At 45.7% G+C, this 24087-nt stretch overlaps 1 protein-coding gene across 3 annotated transcripts; it reads right to left on the bottom strand.

Moving 5' to 3' along the window:
* Positions 1–949: 949 nt before the first annotated feature.
* On the bottom strand, positions 950–23974 carry nsd2 (nuclear receptor binding SET domain protein 2). 3 transcript variants are annotated; one of them, XM_021323298.2, is made up of 22 exons: positions 23776–23974; positions 20672–21320; positions 19823–19985; positions 19549–19715; positions 19034–19267; positions 18592–18808; positions 18383–18492; positions 18159–18258; positions 17906–18036; positions 10077–10166; positions 9847–9973; positions 7578–7778; positions 7303–7482; positions 5815–5971; positions 5525–5727; positions 5254–5357; positions 4866–5135; positions 3859–3975; positions 3616–3757; positions 3415–3521; positions 2981–3176; positions 950–1883 (listed from the first exon to the last, which is right to left on the bottom strand). In XM_021323298.2, exons 2-22 carry the CDS (start codon positions 21290–21292, stop codon positions 1585–1587), a joined length of 3936 nt encoding a protein of 1311 aa, XP_021178973.2. In that variant the 5' UTR covers positions 21293–21320; positions 23776–23974; the 3' UTR covers positions 950–1584. The 3 variants fall into 3 exon arrangements, with proteins under 3 accessions (XP_021178973.2, XP_012731340.2, XP_021178974.2); XM_012875886.3 differs by having other exon boundaries at positions 17921–18036; positions 23776–23972; XM_021323299.2 differs by lacking the exon at positions 23776–23974 and adding an exon at positions 22895–23365.
* Positions 23975–24087: the final 113 nt, after the last annotated feature.

Below are 24087 nucleotides of genomic sequence, written 5' to 3'. Positions count from 1 at the left end.
GTGAGACAGTGGCTTGAAGGCGTCCAATCAGCAACGGGTCAGAACCCGCTCCACTTCGCTCTGTACAGGAAGGGAGAGGGAACCCAAAAAAAAGCAGCTGCTTCCACATCCTGAAGCAGCTGAAAGGTTCTGCTCCATGATTGGTTCTGATGCTGTTATTGAGTGGAACAGCCCCCCCCCCCCCTCAGGTCCGCGGCACCACGGACGCTGGCGTTAACTAGCGGAGGTAGGTAAGACAGGAGCACCATGTCATCAAACCTGGATGGATACTAAAGCTCATCAAACGCTGCGTTACAAAGATTCAAAGTTCTGAGCGCATGGAGCCTCAGTCCAATCGGACCAGGGCCGTTTCAAGATTGGAAAAAAAAAAAAAAAAAAAAAAAAAAAACATTAAACCTCAGGTGGAAATACGTTAATGTAAAAAAGTACCCCACCAGATTTGTACAGGGACTAGTTTTATTTCACTTAGGCGGGGACAGCTTTGGTTCCCTCGCTGCTTCACATCTGAACTTCTTTCACCTTCAGGCTGGAAACGGTTCAGAGAGAGTGGGTCCGTTAAAAACGCCCGGCCAACCCCGCGCTGCTCCGCGTCGGGTCCAGGGCGTAAAGGCGCCGGCCATGACGCGGCACGCCTGGCGGCTCAGGAGGCAGAACCCAGTCATTCCCCTGGTCTGGTCCGACTCCATGGTAAGCGGCGCCGGCCTGAGGGCCAGTGTTTTTCTATTCAACAGCAATCAGAGAGGACGTCTGGGCCCGGGGCCTCCTGAGGTTCAGTGAATCAGCCTAACCCTGACCACGTTGGATCTTGGGCCGCCGGTGAACAGAAATGCTCGGTACCTCGTTTTGAAACGCGCTGTGGGTTCTAGCGGAGGCTCCGAGCATCCCTTACTGGACCTCCCTGTAGTGTTGTGCTTTCAGACCGGTTTAACACCACTTGTCTTATTTTAAATCATTCTGCTGCGTAATCCCTGCTATTCTGGAAGGGATGCCCCTCCCCCCAGTGCTGCTAATAAAACAATAGCTAAAAAATAAAAATAAAAAAAAACAAAAACTGAGCTAAAACAAAGCAACAGGTGGTAAAATAAAGAGCCGTCTACATTTACACATGCTCTACAGCTACAGGAGGAAGTCCACAGGAAGTTCATAGTGTCCTGGTGGCTCCGCTTCCACGTTTATAGTACATCTAAAAAAAAAAACACTAGCCACTGGCATCCTGCCTGACGTCTTACACTATTACAGTAATCAGTTTTGGTATGGGATATAAACAGAAGATAATATGGAACTAGGAGCGGCGGCGGCTCAGCTCTACCACGGAGGAGCGGAAGTGTCCGGAGTTTGGGGCGGCCGCTCCGGCTCTGCTGATTGGTGCTTTGCCACAGGCGCTCAGCTCAGTGCGACTAGTACAAGAACACCTGACGACGGTACATGGTAGAAAGGAAAAGTAAAATAGAAGCTAAAGGTCAATGCTAAGCGTGTGAGAGGCCAGCACCGCTCCCTGATGATCCATGCATGCAGCGCCTCGCTCTCTGCGCCGTCATGCTGCTGTGTTGCTCTCCTCTGGCCTGTGGGCTCTCTGTGGTGGCTTCAGGCCTCCGGGGCTTTCCTCTTGGAGCCTTTGCTCCTGCTCTCCGCTCCCTCCGCCTTCCTGCAGCCCTTAGGGCGGCCGGTGGCGGCGGCGGCTGCCGGGTTGGTCTCGCAGCGGGCCTGGTTGGCGGGGCCCTCGGCGTCGTCGTGCTCGGTGCAGCAGGGCTCTCCCGTCGGGGGCCAGGGCCGCAGCGCCCCCTCCTGGTGAGCCTTGCAGAAGGAGTTGGGGCAGAGCTGGCAGAAGGCCTCTGAGTTTTTGCCGCAGACGTCGCAGTGATGCCAGGGGCAGTCCCAGCGGCCTGTGGGCGACGGGCGGCAGAGAACGCACAGGTCAGCGTTTGGTCCAGTTAAAAAGGAAACATTTGGCCGTCAACGTCTCACGGTACGTCGGACTGGACTAAAGTAAACCAAACCAAGGCAGCACGGGTCAGAACCTAACAGCAAACTCCTGAGAAACCACAGAAGAGTGGCATTACTCAGTAAATCTAGCTGATGTGGATATATTAACCTGAGGACCGTGAACTCATACCAACAGGAAACAGGAAGTCTCTTTAGGGACTAAAGGGCTCTGACTGCATTCCTTTTACTTCTTCATGGCCCTTTTCAGACATATTCTCTAAACAAAGTGATGTATGTGGGGTTTTATATTCCTCCTGTTCGTTATAACGGCCAATTTCTGATTCACATCTTTTGGTGGAGAGTCTGAACTCCTTAATCCCCACAGCATCACGCTGCCACCACCATGCTGGGTGCAGATTGACCTCTGCTCCAGATCCCAGACTGGTCACAGGCTCAGCATCAGGACCGACAGGACCGGAGAACGGCCGCGTCTGGGCGGGGCCACAGCTTAGCTAAACTAGTCAGAGAACCAGTGAAGGCAAATGGTTCCTGCGGACTGGACTGGCCACTAGGTGGCAGTAGTGGTTCTCAGGGTGCCCACAGACTGTATGGAGGTTCTATAAAATAAAAGAGTGCAATTTAAAGCACATCAGGTTCATTTCAGGTGAATTGGGTCTGGATCATGCAGACGGGGCTTTTTAGACTTGTGGTGAAATTCTGGAACCTCTTTTTTTCCCCTCGTGTGACTTTCAACATTGGCTCTAAACAAAAACTCTGCTAGGCGCCACAGGACTGTACTGGAACAGATTAATGCCGTCTCAATACATTTCAAGGAGGGAAGTTAATCTGGCATGTAATTTAAATCCTGAGTTATTAAAGTGGTAAATCAAGGAACATTTATCCAGTTGTAGTCCCTGCCTTTTTTTCATTGTAACCCATAAAAGCAGAAATATCTGAACATAGCTGCAAATCTGCCAAACAACCTAAACATTGTCATTTGTCGGTTCCACTGTGAGTGATTCTAGAGGAAGAGGAGGGGGTTTCTCGCGGGGCTCACCGAAGGGTCTTTTGGTGAGGTTCAGGCAGGACAGGTGATACGCCTTGGTGCAGGTCTTCTTGTCACAGAGCACCAGCTGCCCTCCGTCTCCGCAGCGGAAACACTCGTCCTCGGACTTCTTCTTCCCCTCGCTTTTCCTCCTCCTGTACCTCCTCTTGGAGCTCTTCCCCTTGGGCTCGGCGTGGCCGTTGGAGTTCTGCCAGGAGGAGCGCAGACATCGTTTAACGTGACGGAGAGCGGCCAGACGGCGCGGCTTCAACCAGGACCTGCTGCCTGTAACCCACTGAACCTTTCCCCCAGATCACACGACAAGCACAGACTATCTACTTCACAGGAGGTGTTCTAGCGAGGCGGCAGAACAAAGCCGCACACGGTTGGGAGGTGGAAGGAATCCAGGAGAACACGTCTCCATCTAACGGAGGGTCAGGGCTCACCTTGGGCCGGTCCCCCAGGAAGCCGCTGCAGTTGGGAGCGCCGCAGCGGCAGATGGTCTTCTCGTTGCCGAGGCAGTCCAGGTTGTAGTTGAAGGTTAGTTCTGTCCCTGGGTTGGGAGAAGATGAAAGCAGCTGCTGTGAGATGGGGGGGGGGTGACAGAGCTGGGATCAGACCTGCGTTCGGCCCGGAGCCGCTCTCACCTGCTGGTATGTCGCAGACCGCAAACAGGCCCACGCGCGTGTCTCCGTTCACCGTCCACTTCTGGGTCTCACAGTTGGGCTGACAGCTGTGGTTCATGAAGCGAGAGTAGTTCCCTTTGGGGCCTGCGTCTATGATGCGGTCCTTCAAGGCCAAGCAGAGGCAAACGGCGGGTTAGCTCGGCGCCGCTGCATCAGAAGCCACGGCCTTCAGAACACGGCTCAGGCGTGGGTCAGAGCGCTCACCTTATCGATGGTGAGCATGTAGAAGTCGGTGATGTTGTTCTCGTGGGCGTACTTGATCCTCGCCCTGCACTCCTCCTCATCGATCAGCTCTCCGATGTACTCATTCACAAACTCGCCCTGTTAAAAGATGAAAAAAAAAAAACACACAGGCTGTTATTTAGAAAACAGCAACCTTTATTTATACCGACTGCCGTATTTCTCAGATTATAAGGCGCACTTAAAATCCTTACGTTCTCTCAAAAACTGATGGTGCGCCTTATATGTGATCACCGCTGTGCTCAACTGTAAGGTGACCAGATTTGATTCCTCTAATGAAAACTCGGGAAGTCTCTGATTTTGTTTAGCGCAGAATCTCTGCCTGGAGGTTGGTTTGTTTTGTCTGAACAAAAGACGACCGCTGAAGTAGGGCTGGACGATAATTCAATAATGATATATATCTATCGATAGACGTATATCGATGATAGGAAAAAAGGTCAATAAAAAGTTCAATAGAATAACAATATTCATTACTTTTACATTCTAGCCACAGTCATTACATCCTCCCAACCAATCACAACGCAGACTCAGGAACTAAGCTCCGCCCCTTCAAAGAGCTCAGAGAGCACAAGGGTTGAGTTTGAATTCAGTGTTTGTGTGTTCTGTATCTACAAATAGGTTGCTAAGCAACAGCATTAAGTGGCCAGGGCTGCACTTAACATATATATTTTGAATTTGTTGATAATTATCGATATTGATCAATATGATTTTTTATTTTAATGATATTCTTTTTTTCAATATATTTCAGTCCTATGCTGAAGATCATAACTATAAAGCCAAATAGTATGAGGGGTGGGAACACTTTAGCAAAGCACTGTGTTGGAAATCAAAGTCATTTCTACAACTGGGAGCAAAAAGAGGCAAAAATACAATCAAGGTGTTCCAGAAAAGGCCTTACAATCCACATGGATGAATAAAACAGCTGGCAGACGTGTGCTCTGCGCCGTTTCAGCACATCTCCAGCTCCTCACCTTCTTGATGTCTCTGAGGGCGATCAGGCCCCAGCCCTTGCCGGGGGTCTTGATGATCTTGGTGTCTGGGTAAAGGCGCTTGGTGAAGTCCTGGTTACAGCAGCGCTCCCCGCTGGGACACACCTGGGGGTGGCACTCGTACTGCAGCATGCGGTTCAGGCACTCCGACTCGAAGCCGCACGGGCGCTCGTCTGTGGGCTTGCAGTTGCACTTGGGGATCTCTGAGACGTCTGCGGTGTAGACCTGGACCTTGCCGAAAGGTCTGTTGACCTGCGAGCGAAAACAAAGCCAAAGCTAATAAACGTGATCGACGGGCCGTTTTTAAACTTCCCGCCGGCATCAGGGTGGAGATGGAGGCGAACGCGGCGCTCGCTCACACTTCTCTCACCTTGATGAACTTGTAAGGCGGCGGTTTGCGGCTGTTCTCCTGAGCCTCCTTGGCTTCTCTTTTGATCTTGATCTCCTTAAATCGAGCCTCGGCCTCCAACAGCGCTGGAGACCAAACAACAGAACCACACGTCAGGCACACTTTATTTAAGCTAATCTACTGAAAACCCCACACAATGAGATCTAGAACCCTTAGAACCAGTTTTTAAAAAGATTTAAAGCAAAGACCGGAGGCTAAAACATTGGAACTGGTCTAAATTGCAGATATTTACCGTTCTTGAAGACTCTGCCTATTCCGTTCTTCTGGTATTTGCTACCTCTGTCACCCTCCATGTAGGGAAACACTCTGCCCTGGTGGGTCCAGAAGTAATCCTTGGAGCCAAAGAAGAACACGGGGAACTCTCCGATCTCGTGCCTGAGGTGCTGGATGTTTGTGGGGACGTTCTTGGGGTGGTGGATCTCTGCTGGCCACCACCTGAACAGGAACCAGGACCAGAACGGGGCTGATTTCCTTCAATCTCGGCATGTATCAGAACAGGCGACGTTCATCAGTCTCACAAACCTGTAGGTGCCCAGCTTGACCCATATGATGTCTCGGTACTTTGGCTTCTTCCCGGCCCGGCAGTCGTTGCAGAACCAGCTTCCGTCGGGCATGGCGATGTTCAGGCAGTCGGGGTGAAAGGCTGCGGGACAAGACTCGCAGCACAGCAGCTGTCCTCCTGCAAAACACGCAAACGCAGACGGTCCCACCTGATTAAAGCTGAGCAGAGGCAGGTTTCACACGATGAACGACTAAACATCCAGTCTTTACTTAAACCGCAGGAAACATGCTGCAGTTGAACAGGTTCAGCTGAGAGAAAGGACGTAATGTCAGTAGAACCAAAAGAACGAGCCAAAGCAGGCAAATGAAGTCGTTTTAGCTTCCTTAAAGATACAGCGCCTTGCCTTGACCAGGACATATATTAGTTATGGACAGTAGGAAGCACAGAGATAAAGTTTGGGCCAATATTAATACTGCTGTTATATTCCATAACTGATATTTAATGATAAATATTCATCTATCAGGGTTTCCCCCTGAAACTTGGATAATCCTGGCGGTAATGGAAGGACTGATCAGAACCTGGAGGGAGCTAGGCACAGCTGCATCCTGGGTAACAAAAAAAACCTGGGCTGGTGGTTCACTGTAGCTGCTAGCTGGGGTGTTAGCGCAGTAAGCCCTGGTCAGAGCAGCTAGATGAAGAAGATTTGAAGGTGTTTTTAGTCAGTGTCAGGTACAGCTTCATGACCACCAACACTAAAGCAAAATGTTCCTCAGTGAAACACAAAGAAAGGACTGATCACAGTTCAGGTACATGTGTCTTTGGTTATACTTGCTGCTAGGGCTGGGCGATATGGATTAAAAAATAAATCTCCGATTTTATCATACCAAATCCAATTAATCGATTTTTTTCCTCCTTTATGTTTCATTAAAAGAAATTAAAGAAATTATTTTAAAACCTTGCTTTTATGTCAAGCATTTCGTCAGGGAGTTGACCTGAATTCATATTGCAACTAAACACAAGTTGTGAAACAGTATTGTAAAACAAGATGGCAGCCGTGCCATTATAAACAATGAAAATATAACAAAACATTTGCTGCTAGTGGTGTTACACATTGAGCTAAGAACAGGCTTCACTGCACTTGTGAACTTCAAACTAAGTTAAAAAAAAAAGTAAATAAGTAAATGAAGTACCTCGTATTATGGTAAAAAAAAGTTTCTACTTAACAATATTTTGACAATATATTTGCCTAAACACATATTCAGCATCACATGCTGTTCTCTTCATGGAAACCCAATGAGTGTATTGGCAAAATAAAATCCAGATTTTCCAAAAATGAAATCTTAAAGAATTGTAAATTCGAATTAATTCAAGGTAAAGTGTCTTTCCAACTTTAGCTCATTTTTATTTGGTTGTTTTAAGCTGGACTAACTGATTTTAGCAGCAGAAAGCAGGCAGGACGTAGCCGTCAGCGGCCGTCCCGCCTGCTGAGGACGCGTGGCGTTTCAAACCTTTGGAGCAGACGAAGCACCAGCTGACGTTGACGTGGCTGTGGTGGCTGTAGCCCTTCTTGGCGTTAAAGTGGTTGGTGCAGATGATGGCCGCGTTTGTGATCGTCTCGCTTCCGGCAGCGACGCACAGGTCGCCCACGTGGTACGCCACGGGGCATCGGAGGCAGCGCATCAGCCGGCCTGCACAACAAAGAGAGCGAGGGAGGAGACGGGTTGCAGCAGCCTCGTTGTTTTTCACGTTCAGATCCGACGGCCTAATCCCTTGCGAGCCTCACCCTTGGTGGCCTTGTGCTTGGTGCGGGAGCCATAGTGGCAGCTGAGGCAGGTGTGAAGCGGGCAGCGGAAGCCCTTGTTGTCGAACACTGTGAGGGGGTTGAGGCGGACGCAGCCTTCGTGGTAAAACTTGCCACAGTGAGGGACGTGGCAGCGACGGAGCTCGGCCTCAGACTGCTTGCAGATGAAACACGAGTGGAGCCCTGGGGAGGCAAAGCAGAAGCTTCATGCTGGAGACGGCTCCTCGGCTGTCATCACCGACCATCATTCAACAAGGTAAAGGGATCAGAGACACTGGAGGGACGGGTGGAGGACTGGACAAGAGGAGGACTGGACAAACTGACCAGAGGGCAGGAAAGGGAGGAAAAACGAATGAAAGGATGGATGGAAGGTAGAAAATAGATGAATGGATGGAGGAAAGGAAGGAAAAACTAATGACTGGGTGTAGAAATCCCTGGAGGGACAAAGAGCGACAGACAAGATAATAAAGTCTGGAAATAGAATTCACTTTCTATAAAGGTACTAGTTTGTCCCCTTTCCCATCCAGACATGAAGAACCCTTAACCCCGGGCTCACATGAATACGGTGGTGGCGATAATTAAATGTGTCCACTCACATCAGGTGCGGTTGCGGGTCCGATTACCGAGGCCGTGCAGCGCTGCAAAGAATTCTGCAAGAAGGAAGTTTGAGCGGACGCCGCAGCGGTCAACGGATCAAGCTCCTGATTCTCATACAGGAAACGTTGCGCGCTCGGCAGGATAAAGTTCTGGTGGATTTCAGAATAAAATCACTGTGTCACCAGCTTAGCTAGCTAGCCTGACCAGAGTAAAAAAACGGTGACACAGAAACACGAGGAAGCACACTGCAAAAACGGATCTAAAAACAAGTAAAATGCTCTCAAAATGTGTCTTTGTGTCCTAGATTTGAGCAGATAAATAAGATTATCTGCCAATGGAATGAGTATTCTGACCCCTAAAATAAGATAATTAGAGATCCTGCACTTGAAATAAGATGGAAGTTGTTCCTATTTTAAGTGCAAAAATCTTATTCCATTGGCAGATCATCTTATTTACCTGCTCAAAACAAGGACAAATTCACTCACTTTAAGAAAATATTACTTATTTTTAGTTCCGTTTTTGCAGTTGATATATTAAAGAATTATTTTTGCTCTTTGACAATGTAATTTGGAAAAAACTGGTCAGTTATATAACTTGTTTAGCTTGTTTTTATCGCTTATATAACTTGTTTTACTTATATTATGGAAAGAACTGGTACTTGTTTTTGAGTTCACATAAAACTAAGAGCAACATACATGCTCTGAGTTTTGCCTGTTATTTTGTTTCTCACATAAAACTAAGCATAACTTGTTTAACTTGTGGTGGGAACTGAACGTGTTGCGGGAAAGACTGATTTTATGTGAAACTAGAATTATATTGTGCTTCACACACTGATTTGCGCTCTAAATATGGGATCTTATTTTATTTCTCACATCGATTGCGCTCATGTTTCGTTTCACACACTGCTGAGATGCTGGGAACGGTTTCTGTTTTGGAAACATGTTTTGGGAAACAGGGCGGCTGTGGAGGGAGAAATGGCCATTCTTCCTCCACACCTGGCCCTTTGTAAGTACATAAAAAGGGAGACTGTCGCTCTAACCGAACTGACCGACTTCCCAGTTTTGAGCCATGGTAAGCAACCTGTTGAACATCAAGCCTGTTTGAAAGCTTGTCGGCTTTGATGCTTGCTACTTTGCTATATTCTGTGGGGAATAATGAAGGACATAGTTATCCTAGCAGAAATAGTGTTTAAGAAGTGCTTGCTGTTTTGTGTTGCTGTATTCTGTGGGGAATAATAAATATGGGCACTATTATCCTAACAGAAACAGTGTTTGTGTTTTTATTTGTGTTTTTGCCGATCTCTTCCAAACCTGAATAAAAATTTCATAAAACAGCAGTGCAGAGGGGCTGTTGGAGGATGAAATGGGATATTTATGCATACGGATAACGAGATTTGCTCTAAAAATGCGAAGCATGGCTGCTTTTAACCATTTATGAGGCGTAGCAACAGAACGGACGACGTGAACTGCTGTTCTCGCCAGCACCATTTCCACAACCGGAGCCGCGGCTGGCCTCGAAGCAGTTTGGGTTTGCAGAAAACCGGGAACCGGATCAGGACCGCAACTCGCGCCGCATTCAATGTGAGCCCAAACGTGAGGACATCAAGACGCTTCCAGAACAGGTAGGCACTCCGGCGTGTTCGTCAGCTACACACCTGTGTTACACTCCTTGCAGAGGAGCTTGTCGTCTGGTTTCAGGGTCAGACCAAGGCAGTGCAGGTGAAACATGCCGCAACACTGACCCTCGCAGGATACCAGGTCCTCGCCAGCCACCTCGCAGATCTGGAGGAAAGACGCAGAGCAAAGCGTGCTACCTGTTCGCTGCTTCCACTCAGAGCTAAGGTCTGATCCTAGAATAACCGGGGAGGAAGTTTTAAAGACCTACCTGGCAGACGGACTCTTTCTTCCGTTCGCCTTTCTTTATGCCGTCGAGGCTGTCGCTTGGAGAATCAGGACGTTCTTCGCTTGCAGAACCCTGCAAAAAAAAAAAAAAAAAACAACAAGCAGACGACGTTAAAGGGGATGGTGGCGAGCCGCCTGCAGCCCAGCAGGTATGGCACATCCAAGATAAGAAGATCTCTAAAGCTTGGACTAAAATTAATTAAATGCAGGTACTGCACATGAATATCATTTGTGGCCACTGGCTTCAGAAAGTGACACTGATTAGTCATCTTCAATAAATTATTGACCAACTCGTTTCTTGCAGCAACTTCATCACTGAGTGAAACAATTAAATCGATTAATTACACAGAAACTGCTGTTTTCAAGCTGGGATTTCTCTTAAGATGATATTCTGCTCCCAGTCATTTCAGATCAGAATATTAAATCAGAGCAGTAATAAAAATAAAATTTTGTTCAGAAATATTGTCTTAATAAGGTGTTTATTTTCAAAAAGGTATATTTGAGCCTAATGGGAAAACATTTTCTAATTTATGGAGATGTTAGGAGTGAAATATATTAAGCCTTTATGTTTGTTAAATTTGAGGATTCTGGCTAGGAGACAATGAAAACCCAAAGGTCAGTCACAGAAAATCTGAATATTACATAAGATCAATAAAAGAATATTGTAAGCGTCAGGCCTCTGACCAGTCGGTCCGTTTCTTTATACTTAGTTGGACATCTGCCTGCATGAAACCAGGTCCGTCTCTGGTTCTGCGGAGATGTTCAGGAAGCCCAGGCTGCCTTGTTGGTTCTGGTGTCTCATCCTACTCTTGACAACACTCCACAGATTCTCTCAGAGGCTGAGGTCTAGCCAGTTCATTGGCCAACCAAGCCCGGTACCACCGTGGTTTCACCAGCGGCTGAGTTGACCTCAGAAAACACATCGGACCAACCTAAACCATCACACAACCACGGACCAACCACATCACGCTGGACTCAGAGTAACATGGGTTCTGCTCCTCGCTGCTCTCCCTCCAGACTCTAGGACCTGGATTTCCTAATAAAAAGCAAACTTCCATCTGAACAGTGGACCACTGAGAACCAGTCCAGTTCTTTTGCTCCTCTGCCCCGGTAAGATGCTTCTGACAGGAGTAGTTCTGGACGAGGAAAGTGACACTCGTAGTGTCCACACCGATCAGATAGCTGACAGTAAGGAGACAGTAGTAATCTGGCGGTCGCAGGATCAAAACCAGCGAGGTTTCCTCTTTCCATCAGGGAGTGGTGGGTAGAGCAATGTGCTTGTGGGTTCAACTAGACCGCCACTCTGGCTCTCTGACCAAGACCCTTAACCCCAGAATGCCCCCCGGGCGCCGCACAGTGGCACCCACTGCTCCCCAAAGGGATGGGTTACATGCAGAGGAGACATTTCACTGCAATGACAACATGTGTAGATTGTTGAGGCTCTGACTCCAGCCTCAGTCCACTCCTAGTGAAGAACCCCCAAATTCCTTAAACCTTCTCAAGGCTACAGCTATCCCTGTCAACTTCCCATGAATACGCTTGGATACAGAACAGCTTCTTCAGCAACGCCCTTTTGTGGAGGGGGTCAAAGAATTAATGTGAATCTGTCCAGAGACTCACAACTTTGGGTTTTCATTCTAGACTTGCAATATTTCACTCTATATAATGTAGAGTTGCACAAAAATATAGAACTTTTTATGTATTCAGAATCGTACACTAAGTTGCTTTTAAAACTATCAAAATTAATTCTGACAAGCTTTTAAAAAAGTCATGCCAGTTCTGAATAAAATGACTTTATGCCCGGTTGGACACACAGTAGGAAAAGCTGTCTATGCTGGAGACGGACAAAAACACTTTTACAGGGGGGCGCTGTTGAGCGGTTAATGGAGTAGAACGTGAGTGGCGATAGCTCCTGCCAATTTTGTTTACAATTCGTATTCAACCGTGCTTTTCATTGAAAATCAAGTCTTTGGTAGTTGCTTTTTTGCTTTCCGGTCCTGTTTTCATATTTTCGCATCGAGTGGCAATGTCAGGAAGGGGAAAATCTCGTACTATTCAGACGCAGCTAAAGTCCTGCTGACAGGCCTCATCTCCTCTGCCGCCAGATCCATGCGGCGCAACTGCTCAGACTCTGACAGACCTGAACGCCGATTCCCTAAAGCTCGAATTACTGTCCTCTCTGAAAGAAGACATTGCCGGCATTATTAAAAAAGAGCTTCAAGAGGTCCTTGGTGATGCGCTGTCATCCATTAAAGCGGAGGTACAAGCCGTGAAGACGCAGCTAGCAAGTGACTATGCTGCTACTGATGCTAAGCTGGTTAAGCTAACGGCTACGGTGGGGGACGTGGAGGAGGCACTCACGGGTTGCTCTGATGACATTATCGGTATGAAAACCACTCTAGAGCAGCTTACAGCTAAGGTTATCATGTTGGAAGATAAGTGTGAGAACTTGGAGTCAAGATCGCGCCGCAACAATATCAGGATCATCGGCGTGGAGGAGGGCGGCGACTCCTGCTCACCTACTGCTGTGGCTGCGTTACTGAAGGAAGCGCTCGGGCTGGAAAAGGAACCGCTGGTGGACCGGTCTCATCGCTCGTTTCAACCCAAGCCCAAACCAGGTGAACGTCCTCGGGTAATTGTATGCAGGCTTCATTACTACAGTGACTGTCTAGACATTTTACGTCGTGCGAGGGAGCGCCAGCGGATCAGAGTAGGTGCGGGGACTATATCGATCTTTCCAGATCACACTGCCAAGGTCGCCCGGGCTCGAGCGGCTTTCAATGAGGTGAAACAGCTACTTCATGGCATCGAAGGGATCAGGTACGGTCTCTTCTACCCAGCGCGGCTGCGCATTACGCACAATGGAGTAATAAAGGAGTTTACCGCAGCCGAGGACGCAAAGAAATACGCTCAGACTTTGATTTCTGATTGAGCCCTATTTGCTCTTAATGAGCCTTGGCCATAGATTATGTTTGGGTGAATTTACAGTTCTTAATTCTGAGTCAGAGTCGAGGTTTATTCACATCACTCGGATATTAAGGATATGTTTGTATTTCATTCAGTTAAAATAATCAAGAAGGCTTGTGTTCAGTGGTACTGTTTATTGTTATGCTGTATTTTTCCCCATTACATTGAGATTTTGCAGTTCTCAATCTTGTTTTGATTTAATAAAAGCAATTATAATGGCATGATAATGCACATATTAGTATTCTGTTTTGGAGGTTGGCGGGGGTTATTAGCCAGTTTTGGTTAGATACACTTCCATATCTGTTCGCTCTGCTGTATCTCCGGGTTCACGTTTTATTGTGAACAATTGCCGGGTATTACACTGCTGTCTCCAATGTTCTGCTTTTTTTTGTCTTTTTATGGAGACTTTGGGTGTGGTTTTGTTATGGGTTCCTTTTGGGTATGGGGTGTGGGTGTGGGGGGGGGGGGGGGGGGGGGGGGGGTCTTCTCAGCTCTTTATGGTTATTCTTACTTTTATCTCTTTAAATGGTTAATACTACTGTAGACCCCGATATGGCAGGATCAGGCTCATCGCTTCGCTTCATTAGCTGGAATATCAAGGGCATGGGTCACCCTGTTAAAAGATCTAAAGTTTTTTCCCATCTGAAGCGGTTAAAACCTTCAGTGGTGTTTTTACAGGAGACCCATCTTCGCATTAAGGATCACAATAGGTTACGTTGTTCTGGGATGAATCAAGTTTTTCATTCAGATTTTAATTCCAAATCAAGAGGAGTAGCTATTTTGATTAGCAAAACAGTACAATTCTCACCCACCGATGTTATTGCTGATAAATATGGCAGATACGTGATAGTTGCTGGAACATTAATGCAGAAAAAGGTTCTTCTGGTAAACATATATGCTCCAAGCATTGATGATGCTGAATTTGCAAATAGATTATTGAGCAGTATTCCGTTTCTGGATTCTCATTTGCTAATTTTAGGGGGTGACTTAAATTGTGTCATTGATCCAGAGTTAGACCGATCCAACCCCCCTAAACTAACTAAATCCCTAATGGCTCAAGCATTTTCTGATTTCATGAGGCAGAGTGGTTTTATTGACCCGTGGAGATCTCGAAATCCAACAAGTAAGAAATTTTCTTTTTTTTCTAAGGTGCATCACTCTTATTCTAGAATTGATTATTTTTTCATCGACCCGGCTCTCAATTCATGTGTAGTTTTTTTCAGATTACTTAAGTATAATTATATCAGACCATGCCCCATTATTATTAGATATTCAGTTAACTTCCTACAAACATAGCCGACCCTTGTGGCGGTTTAACTCTCTTTTATTAGCAGACAAAGAATTTTGTGATTTTATCTCTAATGCAATTGATGAGTTTCTGGTGTTTAATAAGAATGATTCCACTTCTCATTCATTGTTATGGGAAACACTTAAGTCCTACCTCAGAGGACAAGTAATTTACTACACATCTTTGTCTAATAAAAGACATAACTCAAGGCTTACTGAACTGACCACAGCCATCGCTAATATCGATCAAAAATATGCCGTAAGTCCCTCACCAGAACTATTTAAAGAGCGTATTGGTGTTCAATCAGAGATTGACTTAATATCTACTAAACAAGCTGAACGCTTACTTTTACACAGTAAAGGTTCTTATTATGAATATGGTGATAAGGCGGGCCGTTTATTGGCTCATCAGTTACGGCGCCAGGTCAATTCCCGTATAATACCTAGTATTCAAAATACCCAACAGGTAATTACAACCAACCTCACTGAAATTAATGACACTTTTAAATTATTTTACTCTTCTTTATATTCATCAGAATTTCCTACAAATAATAATAAAATGGAAGAATTTTTTCAAAGCATTCCTATTCCTGTTATTGATATGGACACCGCCAAGAGCATGGACTCCTCACTCAGCCTAGTGGAAGTAACAAATTCAATAAAAGCGCTGCAGTCAAACAAAGCCCCTGGCCCGGATGGGTTTCCCATCGAATTTTATAGAAAGTTCATCGAAAAATTGGCACCACTGTTACTGGCTATGTTTAACGAATCCTTAGAACGTAAGACTTTGCCTCCGACATTAACGCAGGCTATTATAACTTTACTTCACAAGAAGGACAAGGACCCAACTCTTTGTGGTTCTTACAGACCATTGTCCTTGTTAAATGCAGATGTAAAGGTGTTAGCTAAGTTGATTGCTTTTCGTTTGGAAAAGGTCCTTCCTTTGATCATATCTGAAGAGCAGAATGGCTTCGTCAAAGGGCGTCAATTATTTTTTAATACGCGCACCCTCTTCAATGTCATTTATTCAAAGCAGTCTTCAGATGTGCCCGAAATGGTCATCTCCCTCGATGCTGAAAAAGCCTTTGACAGGGTTGAGTGGGAATACTTGTTTGCGGTTTTGAAGAGGTTCGGATTCGGTGATAGATTCGTCTCGTGGATTCGTCTACTTTATGCATCTCCCAAGGCCAGTGTTCATACTAATGATATATATTCAGATTATTTTTCTCTCGGGCGGGGAACACGTCAAGGCTGTCCGTTGTCGCCGTTACTCTTTATCATTGCAATTGAGCCTCTGTCTATCGCATTGCGTGCATCCCCCTCATTTAGTGGGATCTTTCGGAATGGGATGGAATATAAATTATCCTTATATGCAGACGATCTGCTGCTATATGTATCCAACCCCGCTATTTCTGTCCCCGCTGTCTTGCGTATTCTAAGTAATTTCAGCTCCTTTTCAGGCTACAAATTGAATTTGGATAAGAGTGAATGCTTTCCCATTAACACTACTGCTTGTGGTCTTCAACAATCTGATTTCCCCTTCAGGTTCAGTCTCACTGGATTCAGATATCTTGGTATAAATGTGACACGTTCTCTATCTGGCCTTGCTGCTGCTAACTTCTCGCCTCTTATTACAAAAATTGCATCTGATTTCCGGAGTTGGCGCAATCTTCCTCTTTCCCTTTTGGGCAAGATTAATGTAATCAAGATGAATGTTTTACCAAAATTTCTTTTTCTATTTCAATCTATTCCTCTTTTTATGCCAAAAATCTTTTTTGACTCCATGAATAGATTGATTAGTGGCTTTATTTGGAATGGGAAGCCTCCTCGAGTTCGTAAAACATTATTACAAAGATGTAAACTTAGTGGCGGACTCTCATTGCCGGATTTTCAGGCATATTATTGGTCTGCTCATATACAGAAAATTTGTTATTGGCTCAAATCGTCCAGTTCTCCCTGGTGCAAATTGGAACTATCTTCGTGTGTTGGGTCTTCATTATCCGGTCTAATTTTTTCTTCATTACCTATAAAACCCTCTTTATTTACTAATAATCAAGTTGTCTTTAATACACTGAAAATCTGGTCTCAATTTAGAAGGTGTTTTAAGTTTGCTGGTGCCTCCTCTTTATGTCCCTTAATTAACAATCATTTGTTTCCTCCATCCCTTTTCGACCCATCATTTTCAGTCTGGTATGATAGGGGTTTAAAACAAATAAGAAGCCTCTACACATCAGGAGTATTTGATAGCTTTGCAAATTTATCCTCCAAATATAGTTTACCGGGTACGCATCTATTTCGTTATCTACAAGTTCGAAACTTTGCCTCCAAATGTTTCCCAAATTTCCCTTCTATACCTCCTGAACAGCCCTGGGAAAAAATTATTGCGTATAATCCGATCCAAAAAGGCACGATTTCAAGGATTTATAGTTTTATTTTAAATTTAAGAGTGGATTCTAATTTCAAGCTTAGAGATGCATGGAATAAAGAGTTGGGAAGCCACTTGACACAAAATACTTGGGATGATGCTATTAACAGAATTCATTCTTCCTCATCCTGTGCTCGTCTTAGTTTGATCCAGTTTAAAGTTGTACATAGGATTCATCTGTCGAAATCTAGGCTTTCTCAGCTCTACCCGGATGTCGTGGATATATGTGATAAATGCAAAGGCTCCCCATGCAATCTGGGCCACATGTTCTTTTTTTGTCCCAAATTATATAATTTTTGGTTTAACTACTTCTCAATTATGTCCTCTGTCTTGAAAGTAAATTTGCAACCTTGTCCATTAGTTGCTATATTTGGTATTCTCAATCCTACTTTAGTTCTAAGTTCTGCTCAAAGGGAGGTTGTTGCCTTTACATCTTTACTGGCAAGGCGAACTTTACTTCTACACTGGAAGTCTGATAAATGTCCTTCAATATCCCTCTGGGTGAAGGACATGATGTTTTTTCTGAAGCTTGAGAAAATTAAATATACCCTTCGAGGGTCCACACAGAAGTTTTACCAAAAGTGGCAATGTTTTCTTTCCTATTTTTCAAATTTAGAAGTTTTGCCCAACTGAAGGTGCCTGCCATTGTATCTTGTTACTTTATGATTAGGGGTTTGCTTATCTGATGAATGACACATTAACATATCTTATTTTCCATCAGGTGAACTTTGAGCTGAGAGGGGGGGGCGGGGGGGTGTTCCTTTTTATTTTTTTATTTTTTTCTTTCTTGTTGTGAAAAAAAAAAAAGGGGGCTGAAACTGCTGTATTGTAACTTTGGAATTTATACTTTGGTGCGATGCTTCGTTAGTATTGTACTAACTGTATAGATCTGTGTGGGATCAAAGCGGGAGGCGCATCATGTATGTACATATATGTGAAGATATATTTTCATATGTATGCTTGTATGTATATATGTATATATATGGCTCTGTTTTGCTTTTTATTTCCTCTTTTTGCTCCAATAAAAATATATATAAAAAAAACAAAAAAAAAACACTTTTACTATTGTAAAAAAAAAATACCTAAAAATAACCAAAAGCATTAAGGAGAAGCAAAGTTTCTATGTAACCTACGTCACACTGACTGACCTCGGTGTCGGGACAGGGAGAGGACCTTCTCTTCTTGGCCTTGGAGGCTGCGGCCTGGTTCTCCCCATCCTGTTTTCTTCTCCGTCGGCGCTTTGGCTTCTCCACGCTCTGCTCGTCTGTTTCAGTTCAAGAAAGTTGCTATGATTATTTCAAAGCAAAAGTCTTGAGCGGGTAAGACAGCAAGCTGATGTTTTAAGAAAAAGAAAAGCAGGTTGGGTGATCAAATAATAAAAAGAACCTTTTGACTTCTTTGTCCGTTTTCTTGCTTCTTTCACATCTTTTGTGTCGGTTTTCTTCTTTCTTCTCCGCTTTTTGTTCGTCTCGTCGGAAACCGAGGCCTGGAGAAGGAAACTTTGCGTGAGTGTGACGGTGTTAAACAACAAGACTTTAGTCTCTTCTACTTCATCTAAGCTCTGTGGAAAGTGTTCACAGCAGAGGTGCAACTTTATCCCGTTAACAGACCTGTTTTTCAGGATTCTTGGCAGTTCTACGTCTCTTTTTGGGCTGTGGATCCTTGTCTGCCGCAGAGTCTGTTCGTGGTCTTTTAGGCCTCTTCTTTGGTGCTCGTCTCCCTTATTCGTTAAAAAATAAACCAGAATTGTAAAACCCTGCCTCCTTTTCCTACCACAACACAATCATGCGCCACTAAAGGGTTGGTCTTTTCAACTAACCTGGAACAGAACCCTGAGGCGAGACGTCTTCTGAGTCATCTGTGGAAGAAAGTGGCTTAACTTTCCTCCTCCTCGTGGGGTCCAGAGCCCCGCTGACTGAAGAGGCTTTCTGTCTCCTTCCTAGCTTGGCAGGACGCTGAGCCATCTTTGGCCTTCTCTTTTTCTTCTGAGGTTCAAACGGTTCAGTTTGTGCATCTGGAGGAAAGGCTAGGGGATTCTGCAAAGAAAATAGATCTAATTAACCATTTGATACGTTTTGTTACCTGTTAAAAGTAAAACCAACTCCATTTCTAACAGCTCTTAGCATTTTCCAAATGCGTTTCATTTCCTTCCAACTCTGACACTAAACCTTCGCCACAGCTGGATGTAGACGGCATCCCTAGATTCAACCTGTGCGCATAGAGAGACGTTTCAGCAGCCGAGGACCGGTGGGAGAACTCACCGACGAGGACGAGACGTCTTGGCCGAGCCTGGATTCGGTCTCCCGGTGCGCATCGCTGCTGGGGTCTGGCTTCAACTTCTCCAGGATGAGCGGGTTCAGGTGAGGCCCGTCGCCGTCGTAGATGAAGCCGAAGTTGTCGAGGCGCTTGTCCGGCGACATGCTGAGGGCTTCTTTGGCCTGAATGACACCCATGTTCCACTGAACCTGGAGGTTGCGAGGCACGGAGGGAGCCCTCTGCAAGCGAGACAAACATGACATGCCGTCTGGGGACATTCTTCTAACCATCAGTCCTACTGAAGGGTTTAAAACCCTTGTACTTCCTCATGAGAAGGTCTAGCTGTATTTTCCTTTCGGATGAAGACTAAAATAAAAACTATAAGACAACAATTATGCAGAATGCGCCATTTTTCCTTCAGTTTGGAAACAAACGAACTAAAACTAGCAGAATATTTCTTGAAAAGTGCTTGGATGTGGGAGGATGTTTAGGGGAAACCGTGTCTAAGAAGCTAACTTACCTTCCTATGGGCAGAACTGGTGGCTGGTACTTTGCTTCTCTGGCTGAGCTCAAGGTACTGCTCCTCCCCAGTAAAGGACACCATGTTCTTCTCAAAGACGAAGCCTCTCTCTGGAGCATCACCAAAGTACTGTATGTGGTAGAGGAGGCCTAACCTGCTGTTGGAGGCTACAGACACGAACATCATCATCATCATCATCAGGGTAGGAACAGCACCGAGGACTGAACGGGTCACTGCTTTCTGTGATCAATAAACAAGCGTTTCTGGTTCTCACCTTTCTGTTTGGGTTTGAAGTGGCTGTTGAGTTCTGGGTCTGTGGTCACCATGCAAGGCCACCACGGGTACCCCGACACCTTCGTCCAAACCAAATCCCCGACAGAGAAACGCGCAGGGCGCTCCTCTCTGATCGGCTCCATCGGCTCTGACACGGCTGTAGGCTGAAGAGGAGGGAAAAAAAAAAAAAAAAAGACGTGATCAGTGAAGGAAAAACAGAACCTGAGCTACAGAAACTAATTAATTGCTGAACTCTATGACCACTGTGTACGCTGCTTTGTTTTGCTTCTCTTTTGCTCATTTGGGCCATTTACAGATAGAGAAGAAAGCTGCCCTGCTCATCCACTAGCAACGGCTGGCAGACATTGATTCGTTACGCTATTCAGGGCGAACGTAACACATCTGATGAGATCTGAGGCTTTTTTGGTGATAATAAAACATTTAATTCTGCAATAAGCCTGCAGCCTTTTAATCTCCTGTTTTTAAAGGCCTTGATTATCATCACAGCAACACTTGCCGCCAGCCTGAATAAAGATGTCACCTGACTCAGAAACTGTATCTAGCAAATTGTTTTGTACGCATCAAACTGCCTCTGCATGTCTCCAGCCCCTCTTGATTCGTCTTTTCAATATTTATATACATATCCTCTTAGGTGGGGATTTGTATTTTTACTGATTAAACTGGGGGGAAAAGAAAGAAAAAGTTTAAAAAAAAAAGATTTTAAGCATAAATATATGAGTGGAACTTTAGGACACCTGTTCTTAAAACCTTAAGTGTGCAACAGAGCACACTTCACAGTGCTGTCGTTGTACCTTTTAACTAATAAAAAAAAGACAAAAAGAAGTGAAACCTCATTTTCTGCTTCCGATTCTTCAACAACCTCTGCGTGCTCGAGCGGCTCCACGTCCAGGACGGAGGAGCTACAGTTTATAGTGGGCTTGGGTTTGTTAGGCCTCCCCCTCCTCTTCTTCCCTTCTTGTCTTTCTTCAGGTCCGGGCAAAGCACCTTCGGTGGCGGTGACCAGGCCGGTCCCGTCTGCGCAGGACGGCTCGAACACGGGCTGATCCACCACCAGGGGTATCGTGGCCTTCAGCTCGGGTTCAGCGTGCGGCGTGCAGATGTCCCCGTGGGCGTCGTTAGTAGCCGGGGCTTCGTCGCCTTTCAGCATGGGCGGCTCTGGGGTACAAAGCTTGGGCAGCGTGTCTTGGTCGCCGTTCAGCACCAGGGAGGTGAGGTCTTTCAGCTTCTCGTGGCTGTGGTTGTTGTGATTTTGGCCGGCCATTTTCTGGAGGACGCCGTCCTGTAGTGTAGCGGCGAGCTGCGCGGCGGCTTTATCCATCAGCAGAGCGGGGCCGCCGCCGCCCAGGTCCCCCCGGCCCTTGCGGATGCTCAAGGACTCGGGCGGCTGCTTCATGCTGATCGGATTGGCTGGTTCTGGCATCGCAGGCAGGGAGCTCCCGATGCCGTCCATCCCATCTAACCTGTCCAGGCTCACTGAGCTGCAGGAGGAAAACACATGTGCACCAGTTAATAATCTGAGATCGCACGCGGCTAATTTGATCAGATATTGACGGATGATTGGCAGGTCACCTTTGAAATGGAAGACCCCCCCCCCCCCAAAAAATAAATCACTCTTAATTGACTCATTGCTGGCTTTGCCTTCTAGAAACAGTTTAGATGATCAAAAGGGAATCACATTTCATCTTTACGCACTTTTGAACTTCAGCGACAACAGTCGTAACCAAGGGCCTGGAGCTCTATCCTGTTTGATTTTTAATCGAGCATCCAGGGTTACCTACTGAGCTCAGATTTAGAGAATTAGATTTCAAGTTTATTCATATAGCGTCGATTCACCTAAGGAAACCCAGCAGATTGCATCAAGTCTCTCCAAGCAGCATTCACTCCTCCAGAAAAAGCGTAGAGCCACAGTGGACAGTCGTCTGCATTGTCTACGGCTTTGCAGCAATCCCTCATACTGAGCAAGCATGAAGCGACAGTGGAGAGGAAAACTCCCCTTTAACAGGAAGAAAAAAAAACTTGTTTAACTAGAGCACTTTCTCTGAAACGCTATTTATTTATTCAATAAATAATGTGAAGGGACTGATGTGATTATTAGGCATTTTGCCTCTGACTTGAGTCAAATAAAAAAAAAAATTAAAAACTTGTGCTTAAGAACAGCGCTGCAACGTATTGGGAAACTGGAACGTTGCTTCCAACACAGTCCGCAACCTTTAGCATGTTGGGCAACATCTACGTCAGGTGCTAGCGCCCGCTGCACGGAGCGCAAAGCAAGAAAAACAGGCTGAATATCTCCTTTGCATTTAAAGTGTCTTTTCACGACCACGGGGACATGACCTTTAAAACTGCATTCCCACCATTTCTGCGCCGTCCTAATAACGCACACCGTGATAGTGTGAGGATGACAAATTGGGTGGTCCTTGCTATGAAATGCAAGCGTTAAGGCGCTGCATCAGCCTCTCCCTTTGACCGTGCAGAGCCAGTGGCTGGAAAGGGTTTATGTGGCTGCACCCAAGTGGGAAACATGCCAACAGATTCAAGGTGAAAGACGACTTTTCAAAAACACTAAAAGTGTTTTTCCCGACTTTACTTGTGAAACTTAGTAGTTTTTGTACTGATCACAGTCAAGAACATCTTAATAGCCAGACGTGCATCTGATTTCATGCGCTGCTGTGTCTCTTATCTGCAATAATATGGGAAAATTCTGGACACAAAAATGATCAAGCGAGGGTTATATAAAAGGGAGGCCGGCGGCACTGTGCTGCCTGGAGGGGCCCCAAATTCAATTTAGTTTAGGGCCTCTTGAGAGTGTTATGAGGCCACACAGTCCCCTCCACCAGTAGCTGAATCGCCTCATTTTGGACATTTTACAATAAAGTGAATTGGTACAGATCTAAAGGAACAGTATTTCATGATGTAAAATAAAATATATTATTTAAATAAAATTATATAGGGTGGAAAAAACATAATTAACGAGATTTACATCGATTTATATGGGGTCATATCCAGCATAAACGAGATCAAACGAAGGCTGTGTGGTCGGAAAGTCGCTCACCAAGACGTGATGGAGTTTCTGCTGGAAGAAGACCGGCTACGATGCTAGCTGCATGCTGCGGCCAGGCAGAGGGAAGCCTCCCTCCCCTGTGGTCGGCAGAAAGCGCAGCGAGAGGCTGGCGTACAGTCGCCGCTCACGACCGCTGGAAAAGCCGCGGAAAGTGAGGCAGCTGACAAGCTGGAGCCAAGCGACCGGGGGTCCAGATAATTGCTGAAACTCGATGCGTTTCAACAAGTCGACAGGAAAATAATAATAAAAAAAGGGAACGAATACCGTAACCTTAAGTGTATGCGCGGCTAACATGCGATACCCGACGTCAAAACACCCGCTTTTTACCGGCTAGCAAGAAGCAGCAACTTCGGCCATCATGTCATGCGAGAACGAGGCTCCGACTATAACCTGGAGAGAATGGACCGATGCTGGGAATCCAATGGATTCAAGCAACGGAGAAATCCCCCGTTTAGCCGCATCTCTGCATCAATAGTCAGCCATTACGCCGGACTCCAGCAAATAGACAAAGCCGTCTCCAACATGCTACATGGAAATAACTTATAAGGAAGGAGGCTCAAACAACTGCTTGACAAAAAAATACAAGTTGCTACAGCGAGCGGGTTAATGTGTTTGAGCTGTTTAGCAATTGTTTCAGAGATATGCTTAAACTAAAGGCGCCATGACAGCTTGTTCAAAGAAAGCTAACAGTGCTAGCCAAAGCTAACAAGCGTCCCATAGAAGCCAAGCCAAACTGCACACCCTACGTTAGCATCGTTAGCCGGCTTGCTAAAATGGAAGCCCGGCCTGAACTAATGCCCCCTTAAAAAAACTCATCATCGCAAACATCTTCGGCTTGACAATGTCATAAAAGGCTGCTTCCCCGTGTTTACCTGTTGAATGTCCTCTGCTCTGGTTAAAGGGGGAAATAGGTCGCATTCATCCTGGAAAGCGAATCATTTCATTCAAGACGAGTAAAAAAAGCTTGCGGGAAACTCAAACTCCGGGACCGACCAGCGCGAAAAATACTCACTTCCGATTGGTCGCGAGCAGAGCTGCGAGTATCCAACCGGTTCTTTCAAAAAAAAAAATCCAACCGTAGGAAGGAGCTGACCTCGGTGTCCACTCTGCTTTCACATTCACCCGCAAGTTTTATTGAATTGCTACTGCCTGCTGTCTCCAGATTTACACCTCATGTTAGCCGG

This window comes from Fundulus heteroclitus, chromosome 19 (genome assembly GCF_011125445.2).
Source record: "Fundulus heteroclitus isolate FHET01 chromosome 19, MU-UCD_Fhet_4.1, whole genome shotgun sequence".
NCBI lineage: Eukaryota > Metazoa > Chordata > Actinopteri > Cyprinodontiformes > Fundulidae > Fundulus > Fundulus heteroclitus.
Note: the sequence above shows the minus strand (reverse complement) of the source record. Positions and strands in the feature narration are given on the sequence as shown.